The sequence below is a fragment of the Canis lupus genome, chromosome 4 (assembly GCF_003254725.2).
Source record: "Canis lupus dingo isolate Sandy chromosome 4, ASM325472v2, whole genome shotgun sequence".
Lineage (NCBI taxonomy): Eukaryota > Metazoa > Chordata > Mammalia > Carnivora > Canidae > Canis > Canis lupus.
Window position 1 is genome coordinate 70,834,718 of NC_064246.1, and position 15,266 is coordinate 70,849,983.

A 15,266-nucleotide genomic window follows, 5' to 3' on the forward strand; every position below is an offset into this window, starting at 1 on the left:
ATAACCCCACCACCCTACATATATGCAGTCCTTGAAGTGGCTTAGAGTCCACCTTAACAATACACCTGGAGGAACCTGCAGTAAGCAGAAAGTTGCCACCAAGAGTTAAATTCATCAAGCCTCTCTTGGAAGAGTAGTCATGTGTGAGAGTGAACCAACAGGCTGTAAATCTGTAACTAAAAAGGTCAGGAACACCCAGATCTCAGAATCAAAGGGACTTGGTTATAATCTCAGGGACACTAGGCTGGAATGTGACTGTAATTCGGTGAATGGAAACCTTTCACCTGTGTTTGGATAAAAGACGGGCTTTCTTCTTCTGCTCTCCAACCTGATAACGCTCCTGTTTATGCAAAGAGCCAGAATGTGCTCAAGGGAGTCAACACTGAACCTAGCAGACAGGAATCCAGCCCTCATTGTGAGGTGGAGGCTGGGGCGGGAACTTAGTTGGCATTTCCATGGCCTGACTTTCCAACACCCCCCACCACTCTCTCGGACCTTCCAAGTAACCTCCTGTTTCCCCAGACGCCCTGTTACCCTGGACTATCTCTTTGGTTTTTTTTACAATAATAAAAGACCAAGAATAGTGGTTATTTGCTTTGGGAGAGAGCATGAGGGAGTTCTCTTAGGTGTGGGAAATGTTTTCTATCTTATTCTGGGTGGTAGTTACACAGGTGTCTACACGTTTAAAAATTTTTCAAATTTATCAAGCTGTACACCTCATATTTATGCACTTCATGTAAGTTATAACCTCAGTTTTAAAAAAGGTGGAAACATGGGGCACCTGGATGGCTCAGTGGTTGAGTGTCTGCCTTTGGCTCAGGTTGTGATCCTGGGGTCCTGGGATCAAGTCCCACATCAGATTCCCTGCAGGGAGCCTGCTTCTCCCTCTGCCCATGTCTCTCTCTCTGTGTGTGTCTCTCATGAATAAATAAATAAAATCTTTTAAAAAATAGGTAGAGGGCAGCCCCGGTGGCTCAGCGGTTTAGCGCTGCCTTTAGCCTGGGGTGTGATCCTGGAGTCCTGGGATCGAGTCCCACATCAGGCTCCCTGCATGGAGCCTGCTTCTCCCTCTGCCTATGTCTCTCTGCCCCTCTGTGTGTGTGTGTGTGTGTGTGTGTGTTTGTGTCTGATAAATAAATGAAATCTTTAAAAAAAAGAAAAAAAGGTAGAAACATAATGAATGAATGAATGAACAAATGAATGCATGTCTGGCTTCTCTATCAACGCCTTGTAAATCTGGTTAGCATGACTTGGTTACTCTGATCCAAATTTACCTGCTCAACTTGCTGTGCGCAGGAAGCTATGGGGCTTCTGGGAAAAGCCACCATGTAAGGCCTTCTGGAAACCAGCGGCTGCCTCCACATGATGACACACCAACTTAGTCTTACCCCCTTTGAACTGTAGCACAGAGCATTTTGCTAATGTCAGATCTCTTCCTTTTCTCTGTTGCATGAAAATGTTATCAGGGTCACATGGAAATAGGAAAGATTATCAATCAGGTGGTCTTCACAAACCTGTTCACCTGTTCACTTTGTCCCATACACAATCATAAAACATAATGAAACAAAACAACCAAAAACTACACTTTTAGCTGAACCCTTAGATTCCCTGTCTTCTATTTAATCTTGCACAAAGAAACCCAGAAAACATTTGCTCAAAGATAAGAATTTATTTTATTTTTTTTTTTTAATTTTTTTAAAATTTATTTATGATAGTCACACAGAGAGAGGGAGAGGCAGAGACACAGGCAGAGGGAGAAGCAGGCTCCATGCACCGGGAGCCCGACGTGGGATTCGATCCCGGGTCTCCGGGATCACACCCTGGGTCAAAGGCAGGCGCCAAACCACTGCGCCACCCAGGGATCCCAAGATAAGAATTTAAATAATCATTACCACTAACAGCTAGACCCTGCACTAAGTCCTTTATGTGAATTAACTCATGTGATCCTCACAACTGTTTGCTTCTGGCTTCTACAGAGAGATGCGGTAGCTTGGGGAGGTCGCCTGGCCGTGGGAATGTCACGTCTGACTCTGAAGCCCGGGCCCTTGACCATTTCAGACCCTGTTTCTTAGGGCATGGTTCCTGCTTGTTTCCAATCGGATTCTGGCCCCCAGCAGGACCCGGTCCATCAGAGCCTCTGAGGGCGGTCCCAGGAATCTACCTCGAGCCCAGCTCCCGGCTGACTCAGTCCGTTGACATTTTCAAACCACTGGCCGCGCTCTCATCCCCTTCCACGCCGGCCCCCCGCAGCGCTTCCTCCGTCTGTGCTGGGTGAATGGATGTGGGAAGTCGCTGCCCGGAGGAAGGAAGTGGACGTGGGGTGGCAGCTTGGCAGCTCCAGGCCGGGGGACCCGGGCAGGGCCGCGCCAGCAGCAGCCGCGGGGCTCGGCGGGGCGAGCTGGGCGTCCGCAGGGAACGCAGCCCCGGCTCCGGGCTAGAAGAAACACGCTGGGCCCATCTTCCGGATCCGGAGGGAGAACCGCTAACATGAGCAAACCGTCCGGGATGCGGCGGGGCCGTCAGAGGGGTGTCCGGGGAGAGGGAAGCGGGGGGCTGGCCAGCTGCGTGGCGGCCGGGCCGAGCCGAGCTCCCTGTCCCCGTGGCGCCGGGTGGGGGCGGCTAGTGAGAGGTTCGAGCCGCGGCTCAGGCTTAGGGGGACGCCGGGCCTCCCGCCCACGGCCGAGCTACTGTTTCAGTTCCCTTTCTGGGCACAATCAAGTACTTGAGGCCTCGGCGAGGTTAACCACAGGAAAACCACAAGAAAATGGCTCCGCGGCAGCCGGCCTGAAAGTGGGGTGTGAAGAGCTCCGTGTGTGACCTCAGGGCCAAGGGGGAGCGGCTCCCACCCGCCAGCCCCGGCCTCGAGCCCTCAAGCACACGCTGTCTCCCGGGGCCCCGACAGGCCCCACAACCCCGGGAGGGCCGCCCCCGCACGCTCTGCTGTCCGGGCAAGCGGGCCGCGGGCCGAGGCGCAGGGCCTCCCCAAGTGCCTTTTATTCAAACTGCCAAGACTGACATTATTCTACTCGGGCTGTCAGTAATCCCTGCGCATGATCCACAGAAGCCCCAGAATTAAATCTTCATCTTCTCCACAGGCCAATCATCTTTCTTTTAATTCCAACTGATTCCATATCACTTAGTGCATTTGTGCCAGTCACCAGAGGGAGAATTAAAGAAGGAAAAACCAGAGAAACTCCTACCCACCCCATAGCAGAGAGAGGATCTCGGGACCAGGCAGGGGTTTCAAACCTTAGGGGACACAGAATCACCTGGAGAAACAGTGAAGACAGATGGTTGGGCCCCACCCCTATAGTTACTCTGGTTCAGTAAGTAGGTCAAGGATGGAGCCTGAGAATCTGCATTTCTAACAAGTTCCCAGGGGACACTGATGCTAGTGGTCCAGGGACTGTGCTTCAAGAAACATGGGTCTGGGCAAGTTATTTCTAACCTCAAATGAGGATGTATCATCACAAACTCTACAGAGGCTTTCTCATATCACACAAGCCAGTGCCTGCCCTGGGGAAAGCCAGCTCCCACCCTTTGTGGTGGGCAGAAGTGGTCTAGGTAATCCTCTAGCTACTTCATAGCTTCCATTTGACAAATTTGAGAATAGTCTCATGGCACTCAAAAGAGGTAGGAACTTCCGGGACTGCCTTATCAGTATCACCCAAGAAACACTTAAAAAATCCGAAACCTGGGTTGATCCACTGACGTGTGAATCTGTGCTTTGCAGGGGGAGATTGGAAGGTGGGCATTCTCCTTCCCAGGGCTGCGCAGCTAAGCAGGGTCAGAATTTTATGGCCAGGTCTCTGACCTCAGATGGTCACACCTGCTGAGCCAGTTTGAGCTGAGGGCTCAGCTCACATCCATGCTCAGCACTATCAGAGGCCTCTTTCTACCACAGCCTAATTTGCAAGTAGGGAGATATGAAAGCAACATACTAGAACAAGGGCCAAAAAATTTTCTGTGAAGGGCCAGATGAGAAATATTTTAGGTCTTGCCATATAGTCCCTATTGAAACTATCCAAATGTGTCACTGTAGCATGAAAGTAATGGAATAATATATAAATAAGTGAGTACAGGAGAATTTCAATAAAACTTCATTTGCAAAAGTGGGTGATGGGCTAGATATGGCCCTAAGGCTAAAATCTGCCCACCGGTGCTCTAGAAGATGGATGCTGGAAAGAAATACCAGGAGCCTCAAATAAGCCTGGACCAACAGTCAGTTCCAGCAGTGTATGCTGTTACTTTGGCATCACTCTGTTTGGCACTGCCTGAGAAAAATCACAAGGTGGTGCTGAAGACAACCGGCAAGGGGTTACCTGAACACCAGGGCTCCATCTCGAAGGCCCAAGGAAATGAAGTCACTGTTGGGTCTCATGGGGCTGTCTCCTCTCCACATCAACAGACCATCTTTGGCAGTTGTCTTAAACCTCATGAATGCATTTGATCTTGATCCAGATACCCTGGGGAAAATATACAAATAATTGCAACAAATCCACGTCCATTCTGAATACACCGAGGAGCCAGGTGTAAGGGTAACCTGGCATTTCTGAAACGTACTACCAGGAAATTAAAAATGGCATCACCACCACAAGCTGCACTATGGGCCTAAAATTCTGGGTTGCTCATTTTAGAGCAGCGTCCTCCTCCCCACATGTGGTAAACCCCACGAGAGGGCATTTTGATGAGCCACAGCTTTGCCAGACTCTGGCCAATGCCAGCCAGCATCAAAGCTATACCACCAATACACACCTCAGTCTTCCCTCTTCCCTGTCCCATCCTCAAGGGGCCTTGGAATAGTGTTTCTCATTCCCCAACAGAAAGTGAGTTTCTTAATTGCCAAGAGGTTCAAGTTGGCAGCTCTCTGGGCTATAATCATGGCTGTGGATGACCCACTCTGGCAGTGACTGTCCTTGAGGGAAGAGGAGGAGTGACTGGACAGGGGGCCGAGTGTCAGACAAGGAAGGTGGCTTGTTGGGACAATGATCCTGAGAGCTGTTGGAGTGGAGGCAGGGTGGAGAGGAACAGGAAGCTGTGCTCAGACAGGTCAGTTCCTGCCCTCACAGCCATGCTGGTGATAGGACCACATGCTTACATGTTCTTATCAGTTCTTAGGTACAGAATAGTTGAGAAATCTAGTCTCTCTAAGGTTACCAGGGTTTCATCTAATATAAGGAGAAGAGCAAGCATGAAGTCTTTTTTTTTTTTTTTTTTTTTTTTTTTTATGATAGGCACACAGTGAGAGAGAGAGGCAGAGACACAGGCAGAGGGAGAAGCAGGCTCCATGCACCGGGAGCCCGACGCGGGACCCGATCCCGTGTCTCCAGGATCGCGCCCTGGGCCAAAGGCAGGCGCCAAACCGCTGCGCCACCCAGGGATCCCCAGCATGAAGTCTTTAAATAAAAGGTGACATAAGGCTAAACCTAATATAGTATGACACTACTGGGAAAGTCTCCTTTTCTATTTTCCTATCCCTTGTACCATCCCTCTCTGTCTCATATACCTGCTCAGGAGCTGTACTGTATATTCACTATAGACCCTCTTCGACTTATTGTGGGGTTACACCTCAATATACCCATCATAAGTTGAAAATATCCTAAGTCAAGAATGCATTTAGTACACCTACCCTACTGAACATCGTAGCTTAACCCAGGCTACCTTAAATGTGCTCAGAACATTTCCATTAGCCTACACTAGAGAAGAATCATCTAAAACTAAGCCTATTTTATAGTAAAGCGTTGATTATCTCATGTCACTTATTGAGTACCATACCGAAAGTGAAAAACAGAATAAGTTTACGGGAACAGAATGGTGGTAAGGGCACCCTTGTGATGGTGTGGCTGTAGCCATTGCTACTGCCCAACACCGTGAGAGAGGATCGTATCATAATCATCAGCCTGGAAGAAGATAAAAATTCAAATTATGATTTCTATGGAATGCACACTTTTGCACCATTGTCATGGTGAAATCGTTAAGTCGAACCATCATAGCTCGGGGATGATCTATAGCGAACAGTGGAGGGGACTTTTGTCTAGGCTCCCCAGGGCCTGACCTAGACAGGAAGAGATCACGTTGACCTTCCCCATGCAGGGCTTCAGAGTGAGGCAGGGAGGAGCAGCGTCCATAATGGTGACTTTGCCACCAGGCCAGGTGCAGAGAATCCAGCCCTGGCCTACTCCCTAGAGACCTGCTGTTTTCCATCTTTTACTCTGAGTTCCTTTTTTTCCTTCACTTGCTCTGGATGCATTGATTAGAATAAGCCAACCATCATGGTTCCATTCCTCTTGCAGTGATTGGTTTAGGGGTGGGCATGTGACCAATACTGTCCAACGAGATAGAGGGAATTTATCAGAAGGATTCTAGGAACGATTCTTTTCCTTTAAGAAAGAGTTGCATGAAAAAGAAATTCTTACTTCCCCTGGATATTGCCCTGATTTATAGCAATTTTATGAGCATCTTATAGACAACCACAAAAAGGAGTGCCCCCGGAGAATAACCTGGGGTTAACAAGGCAGAAAGATGCAAGAGACTTAGGTGTTTGAGGATACAGTTAAATCTCTGAATTAATCAACTCAGGAACCAGTCTACGTCTGGACTGCTTATTACATGATATAATAAATACCTTTCACGTTTAAGACATTTTGAGTTGAATTTTCTGTTACATGCAGCCAAAGGCATCCAATGGAAACAGATCCTGAGGTTGACTTACATGCATACACACACGTACATAATTGCTTTGGTTTGGGGCCCTGCACCCCCTATTCTCCCCAAACCCCTCTACTCCCCACAGCCACTTGATGCCTCTTACTAAGCCTCAGAGGGCTAAAGACTTGGGCCCCTTTCACAATGCCTTGTTTTCTGGGGATTGAATGCTCTTGCATCTTTTGGGAGAAAGGGCTTAAGAAGGGAGAAACTCTCTCTGGGCTGGGAATCTATTTTGCCTAAGGCCCCCTGTCACAACAACCTAGATAAATACAACATGAAATTAAACAAACAAACAAACAAACAAACAAAACCAAGCATGTCTATCTGGTGTGTGTTCAGAGTTACCAGCTACATCCAAGACCCCAGGAAAGTCTCTTGACTATTTTTGTCCCTTGAAAAGCTCCCAAACTCTACCCTAAGAACTGGGTGCCTTTAGCTTCAAGCTTTGCCTTATAGTCTGTTAAGATGCAGTCAGCTTGAAGAGGAAGGATAATTCTAGAATGATGGTGCTGGTGACAGGGTGGAGGACGGCACCCTATAAACTACAAAGAATTAGAGGAGGAAAAAGAAAGAGACAGGCAAACTGAAAGCACCACAGATGAGCTTCACTAGTGCGAGGACTTTGCCTAGGGCCAGCCTTTCCTCGTCAGGTAAACATGCTATTCCAAATCAGGAGCTTGGACTCCAGAGCTGGGCCGGAGCTGCTGCCACCAGGCGTGAAGAGCCAGGGCGGGGATGTGGGCATCTCCTTGTATCATGTTCATCCATATGAGGAGAGCTGAGAAGCCCTCACTGAACTGGCCAGAGCCTGAAGAGAAGAGCGGATCTTCGGCGAGGAAGACCGAAGGTAGCACAGGGACTTGAGGACCGAGTGCTTGCAGGGACACCGGGGCACTTCTGCTGCCAGCTCCAGGCAGAGCTGCACACTGTGGTCATGGAACAGCACGAAGCTAACTGCCCTGCCTGGGGAATCACACTCATAGCCCTGGCTCCGGGAGTGTCAGGTTCTCACTGCTTCTCAAAACCCCAATATTGGAAATCCTGGGGCTGAGCATGCTCCTCTCTCCAGGCCCTTTGACCAGAAAGGGTTTGGGTTGTTTGTAATGGGGCTGTTTGAAAGGCAGCATTTTTCAAGTTTAGTTTGTTTTTTGTTTGTTTTATTCTAGTTTCTATGTCTAGTTTGTGTTTCTTCTCTCCCTGAGGCCATGGCTAAAAGGCCTTCTTTGAGAACTATCTTCTGGCAAGTAAGATAAGGAAAAGTCCTGGCAAAGACTTTGAGAAACCTACCCCCGCAGAGATAAGGAAGGTACATGCTGTAACGTATTACCTCTTGAGGATATCTGGGTTGTCATATGTCAGGTAGCTGCGGCCGATAAACTGCGGGATCTCGATGGCTTCTGTGATGGCTGTGATAGAACAGACAATGGAGGTTACATGGTATATGGCTTTCTTGACCCAGCCCTCAACCACAGGGCAGGAAAATACAAAGGAAGCCAGCTCCTGGAAATGGGACATTTAACAACTTGTCAGCCTCTTCCTCTTGGCTACACATGCATTTGGCCAGGTTCGGAGCTGCCTGTCATGGCCTGGGGTTGGTGTCTCCCTGTGGTCGCCTCCCTGGGGCTGGCTGTCACTGTTATTGGCCTCGGCACTCCTGAGAAGTCCTTGCAGTATGTTGAAACTTGAACAGAGCCCAATTATTCTTGGAAGCCAAAGAGCAGGTCTTGAGCCATATGGGGAACAGCTGGGGATAGCCCTAGATGTTCTCCTAGGGAGGCAGGGAAAACAATCCCCAAACAAAGCCCACCAGGATTTCCTTAACTGAAGCCAATCTGCCCCAGGACTCCAACTGCTTCAGCCATGACCTCAACGGACTGGTGAAGTAGGCGGGATAAGGCTTTGACCCATTTTTTACAAATGGCCTTCCAATGTCCTGTTTTACAGGGTCTTCACCACCTTCTCGTGAAGCAGCAGGGAATATGGAAGAGGGTTGGTTATTCCCATTTCACATAAGAGGAAGACAATGCACAGGAATCATCAAGGATTTGACTAAGATCATACAGCTAAGAAGAGGGTAAAAGACCCTAAACCAGACAGGCTCTTAATTCTGGCCCTCAGCCCACCTTTTATTTTCCAATATCTTAGAACCATATTTCCTTCTTCCTAATTTCTCACCCCTCTGCCTTCCCAAGGAATCACCCTTTTCCCCAAAGCAATATCTTTCTCTTCTTTAAAAAGACACAGAAGTGACGGTTTAAGGAAATTAAGGTAAAAAGAATCCTTTTCAAAGAAATGTGCAAAACGAGAGAGAATAAGCCACCTTATAAAACCAGTTAGGAGTTTCACAAAAATATGTGGTTGATGCAAAGGAGACATGGAGCTGACTCTACACCCAAGACATAAAATGTATAACTACTTGATATATGAACAGTTGGAGAGTTTAAACTTAACTTCTAACATGAAAAGAGAAAGAGAGAGACAGAGAGGAAGGAGAGAGGCAACAGCAAACCCGAAACCCAGTGACCGCAAGTATAACTTCCTCTGTTAGCAGGTCACCCATGGCAGGTTCCCAAAATCTTTATGTAAAAAATAAAAATTTAAAAAAAAAAGGAAGGAAGGAAGGAAGGAAGGAAGGAAGGAAGGAAGGAAGGAAGGAAGGAAAATGAACCTTTATTAATTTCTGAGGTAACTCTGGAGACATTGTTTACGTGCTCTCTGACGTGGCACAGCTCTGGACAGGGCGCTGCCAGCCCAGACGGCCTACTGGAACCCAGAAGGGCTCTGGTACAGCAGCCCCCACTTATTCGCCAGTTTGCTTATCCACTCTTTGAGCGGCTGGGTGGTCCAGAGGCAGATGATCCTATCTTCAGAAAGTCAACAGGAGCCTAACGCTAGGTCACCGAGCCTGCACCTGCGTCATTCACCTCACTTCAGCGCATCGAATGGGCATTTATCTCACAGCATCACAAGAAGGGGGAGCACAGTCCAATAAGAGATTTTGAGAGCGAGAGACCATAGTCACATAGCTTTGATTCCATATGTTGTTCTAAGTGTTCTATTATCCGTTCTTGTTGTTCATCTCTTACTGGGCCTAACTTGGACACTAGGCTTTATTGTAGGTAAGTACGTACGGGGGGGACATAGAACATATGGGTCCCTGACTGGCTGTGGTTTCAGGCATCCACCGGGGGGCTGGGGGTGCTTACTCTGCAGATAAGGGGGGTAACCCTTCTGCTTAAAGTGGGTAAGAGGAAGAGGGATAGAAAAGGCAAGGAGGCAGAGGGAGGAAAAAGAAAGAGTGGGATATACAACAGCAGGAGCTGAGGAGAAAAACGAACAGGAAGGTGGGGGGGGTGGGGTGGGAAGAGAAGAGAAGCTGCCAAGGAAGGAAAGGAGGAGGCAAGAAAAAAAAAGGGAGAGCCAGGCTCAGGGCAGGGGAGCCTTCAGGTGGGGGAAGGAGAGGGGGTGGGGAAGAGAGGCAGGGAAGGGAAGACCCAGAGGACAGTGAGAGAGGAAGAGGTGAAAGGGGGCTTGGAGTTGGGGGGGATGCAGGCCCCTAATTCAGGACACGAGCACCCAGGAGGGAAAAGCAGAGGATATCCAAGCCGTCAGAGGAGACATTCCCAGAGCTAAACATAGCCAAGGCTCCCCCACCGGCTTTGGCTCACCCCCAGGCCGAGAGGCACAAGCAGGGCCTGTCCCCCTGCTGTTATTGGCCATGGCCGTGGGCCTGTGGCCAACAGCCTTCGTTCCCCCGGACTCCCTGAAATCAGATGTGCTTGTCACATGTGGTCAGCTGTGCACACAGAGAGCCTCAGAGGGGTCTGTGGGAGCCCTGTCCCAGCTGAGGCCCTAGCTCTGAGGTTCAGGCACGTCCCTCGCCCGAGGTCGAGCTGGGAGACAGGATGGCGGGGCTGCTGGGCTCAGAGGGACGATGCCCGCCTCCCCGGTGGAGTGGCCAAGGCCCCCACCACTTAACCCCCCTACCCTCTGCATGGAGCTGCCTGTCGGTGCCCATGGCCCGGCCGAGCCCACCCTGGCATGAGCCCAGAGCGCTTTCCCAGGGTCTCTGGAACGTTCTGTACTTACTATTGAGGCAATAGTTCCCACACTCTGCCACGTGCCAGCATGGAACAGAACAGGGAAAGTCAGAATTCCACAGTCATCGTAAAATCCCAGGTACCTTGGTTGGGGATCACTGGAAACCAGCCTTGTTTTGCTCCAAAAGCCCTGTCGAGGGCCCAGCTGGTCCTCTCAGGGGAACATGAATTTGAGTCCACTGGCCCCCCTCCCAGGGGAATCTTTCTCAGCACCAAGTCACCCAGCTCCCTTCCCTAAGTCTCCACCTAATACTGGGGGCTGGGATGGGGACGAAGATGTGGAAGTCATCTGACACTCCTTAGCGCCCCTGACCTTGAACTAATAATCCCCATGGACTCTCAACCCCGAGAAACAGTCCTTTGCTAAAGAGTTACTTACCTCGTCAAGGATTATTACTTTTCTTGCCTCTAGGCTACATGGGAAAGAGGAATGATAAGCCAGCCAGCTGCCTCTTTTCTCTCTGTGGTGGAAAAATATCCCCCCAGTTCCCACCCCACCCACTCTTCGCAAGATTCCAGAGCCCTGCTTCTTTGTGGTTAACAAAGGGCAGTCGACTGCTCCAGGAATGGCACGACTGAATACAAGGTGGTGAAAATACACTCACTGTAGGCCGTCTAGATGGAGAAATATTAATCCTGTCCTAAAACACTAGAGCTGGAAGTGACCATCTAGCCCCTCCTGGCCCTTTGTAGTTTGTTAAGATATTGTAAACATGATGATATTTTATCCGAATCTCATTTTTTTTCTACATTGTCTTTTCTTCTGCGGCAAAGGCACTGGTCGAAAAGTGTTTTTGTCACATCTTCACATTTATCTCTAAAAGCCTGTGCCATCTGCCGACACACACATACAAATACCCCAATGAATAGCAGCTTCCAAGCCAGGCAAGGCAAATTTTCCACTTGAGGGACTTGAAATTCCCAACAGACTATAAAGAGTTGACGAGAGCGCTGGCTCTTTCACACAGTCACAGGACCACAGTGAAGGAAGGACCCGGGGGCTGGAATCTGACTTTTCCAATGTGCTGATGGATGGCCGCCCTGCCCAAGGCAGTGCCTGCATCCACAGGGTAGCACCCTCCTTTGCTGGACAGTTCTACGTGGTCCAGAATTCTTGGTTACATGACGCTGACCCTCTAGCCAGAGTAACAACAACACAGGATCTTTCTCTCCAGGACCAGCCTTCAACCCTCTCAAGATCAACATCCAGGCTGGATACCCCCACATTTTCCCATTGTTTGATGATACAATGTCCTAAGGAATAAACACGCCCTGTGGTATGCATAATGGATATGTTTTATTCATTTGTGTTTTTAGAGACGCCTGGGTGGCTCAGTGGTTGAGCGTCTCTTTAGCTCAGGGCGTGATCCTGGAGTCCAGGGATCGAGTCCCGCATCAGGCTCCCTGCATGGAGCCTGCTTCTCCCTCTGCCTGTGTCTCTGCCTCTCTCTCTCTCTCTCTCTGTATCTCTCCTGAATAAATAAATAAAACCTTTTTAAAAAATTAAAAAAATAATTTGTTTGTATATATTAATCTCTGTTAAATTATGGCCTATGTTTCCTGAAGCTATTGTTTCATACACTGGGACCAGAAAAAGTAAAACCATCTAAATCAGACCTAACAATGTGCTGTGAATTTACTAAATACATTATAAAATGCTCGAAATAATTGTGTTTGTGGTGGATGAGTAATGACGAGCCGAGATCCGATCCTGCAGGATTGCTAAGTGTGTGCCCAAGCCTGGTTCATGGTCAGTTGGGAGTGCGGAGCGACTCGACCTGCGGCAGAGACACAGCCCCATCTAGCGGCCTGAAGGGTGCTGTGCGCTCAGAGTCCAAACTTTTTAGTAATGCAGGGAAGGGAAGGGAGAACCAGGACCTAGAGTCCTTTCCCAAAAGACCTGCATGCTACTGGCTAGGAGAAGCCCAGGGGGAAGCGGCTGCACCCTGTACCCTTGTCTTGGACACTCAGATCATAACCAAGGTGCTGAGAAGTCCCCCAGAAGAGAGAGCTGTTTAACTGGGGACACTCAGGATTACCCAAGCTTATCCCACCACAGAGCTCCTCCCCTATTTTGTGTATGTGAGTGTATGTCGCCTGTCTTTGTAGGTGGGCCCCAAACAGCCATTAATATTCCTTAGAACCTAATTTTGTACACGAGCTTCGTGAAATTCTGCTTTAACTTACTAGTAACTTACTTAGATACAAGAACCTGTGAGGGACTGGACACAGATGAGTAAATGTGGATGAGAATAAAGAGAAAGAAGAGAAATCTCTAAGGATAGGGCATGCCATTTCAGAGGAGGGAGGCCTTGGTGAGATGAGAAGGGGAGTTCTCAGTATTGGGGTGCTGCATGAGGTGCAAAGTCAGGCCTTATGATTTCTGTAGGCACCTGAAGTTAGAAGAAGGCTGGGAGTCAGAAGAACTTCTGGTTTCTCCTGTCCTGGTGGGTTCCCCAGGTTGGGATGGAAAGGCTCAGTTTTCCGTAGCTGCTAGTGCTACAGGGAGCCCGCAGTGTCCGGGGAGCAGTGAGGGGCTCAGTGGGAGCTCCATGCCTGCTTCTGCGTGGGCTCAGCCTTGCAGGGACAGTGGTGGTGGTGGGGTCCCCAAACCACTGTGATAGCCTGGGTGTCTAGACCACTCCAGGATTTGCACGAGTTTCTGTTCTAACCCTCCCGTGCCACCAAGAGGTAAGAACAGGTGCCGATCTCCCAACGAGGGCTCTAGTGGAAATCTCCTGCATGCCACAAACTCCCTGACCAGGTTAGAGAAAACCAGACTCACTGAGGATCCCTGAAGCTAAATTCCTGAAGGAGAAGGTGGTATGGATTGAATGAAGCCTGGCGCTGGTGACTTCTGCAATGTGTTATGCAATGTAAAAGGACCAGTTTAACTTCTGGAGGGGATACTAAGAATTGGTTCTTGCTTTTGAAACATAATCTGGTTATCAGGGAGAAGGAAAAAAATCCAAACTTTGAAATATATGAAGCTATGGGTCACCTTGCCAGATCAGACAAGACTCCCGTCTACCCGTCAGGATTCATTCTGACAACCAAGGATGGCCTCTGAGCATTCCTGGTCTCTCTCTGGAAGAATCTAACCAAACTTTTAGAATGTTTTGCATCTCTGTGGAATAGTAGAGCTGCCCATCTCTCTCCCTTCTCTTTCCAATCCTTACTCAGGGCTAGGTGCTCACCCCGATATTACAGCAGTCTATATGGCAACTGCACACCACTGTGTGCCCACTAGGGCCTGGAAAAAATTGTCCTTGATGCCCCTAACCTGCGCCCAGACTCCCATTAATCCTCTCAAGCCATATAACAGGAGAAGAAATGACGTGATATGGGCCATGCCCCCCATATATAAGCCTTCCTAGGATTGGCAACAGCTGGCATTTTGGCAGAAGTACTATCTTCATTTGAAAGCATAAGGAAATACTGATACAACACGAGGGGAGCTGATAGTCGGCCTGAGTTTTACTCTGGGTTGGAGCCTCACATGTTGCAGAAAAAAAGGCCTAAATGCCCCCCAGCTCCCCTGGCCACTGTCCATCCCCTTGGATCTTGCCAGAAGGCCCAGGCCCTTCCCAGAGATCTGACTCCTCATGCCGGTGATGCTTGCTTCTCACTGAATCTGCACCTACAGTTACAAAGCTATAAATGTGAGCACTTTATACCTGTTATGGCCAATGTTCAGGAGCAGAAATCGAGGGTTAACAAGCTCATCAATTATCCTGTCCTTCTTCTTTTAATTCTCAAAGCTAATGTTCATTTAAGCCTGGGCTTTATATACTGACCATTAATGTAAGCATTTAAGGCAGGAGCCAACTGGTATTGCCTGTGGTAAAAATGGAGACGCAGGAAATTCAAACACTAAGGGATAAATCCAAACTCAATTTTCCGAATGAATGGGCTACTCTTGAACTAAATCTCTGCAAGTACATGCTATTAGCTAAACAACAATTTGCTTGTTAGAATTGTAATCAGGATCTTTCAGAAATGGATCAATTAGTCTTCTTTGGAGGGTCATCACTGTGGTGAGCTATGTTAATAAATAGATTTCACATAATTTGCCATGCAGTTTTCAAAATCCATTTAAATATACTACTACTCAGGCTTCCAACTAGCAAATTAGCATTCATATTTCCCAAGACTGTTGCAAAACAACCTGTCCTACAATTCCATATACTACAGTATCCATGTGTAACCTCCGATCTTCCCCTAAGCTAACTCTGATAGAGATCAGGAACCTGGAAACAAATAGGAAAGAGAGAGAGCACATTCCTTCACTTAGGCTCACTGCCTTATTTCCTTTGGCCCGATGCTTTTTTTTTTTTATTATTAGTTCCCAGATAGGGTAGGCCATACTGATGTTTGAGCATGAAGATCCAATGGCCCAACATGATGACCATATGCTGGTAGGCCACTTCTAGACACCAGGTCTGTGGTCAATGCCTC

At 48.6% G+C, this 15,266-nt stretch overlaps 1 protein-coding gene across 3 annotated transcripts in view; it reads right to left on the reverse strand.

The window, feature by feature from the left end:
• Window positions 1-15,266, reverse strand: part of EGFLAM (EGF like, fibronectin type III and laminin G domains) — a 182,196-nt gene that overhangs the window by 7,696 nt on the left and 159,234 nt on the right. The window contains exons 19-21 of one of the 3 annotated variants that reach the window (XM_049109317.1): window positions 10,798-10,821; window positions 8,036-8,114; window positions 4,323-4,466 (exon numbers count right to left, since the gene is read on the reverse strand). In XM_049109317.1, the coding sequence (XP_048965274.1) occupies window positions 4,323-4,466; window positions 8,036-8,114; window positions 10,798-10,821 (247 nt within the window). Of the gene's footprint in view, window positions 1-4,322; window positions 4,467-8,035; window positions 8,115-10,797; window positions 10,822-11,187; window positions 11,209-15,266 lie in introns of those variants that run through there. The other 2 variants (XM_025436295.3, XM_025436293.3) reach the window with 2 other exon arrangements.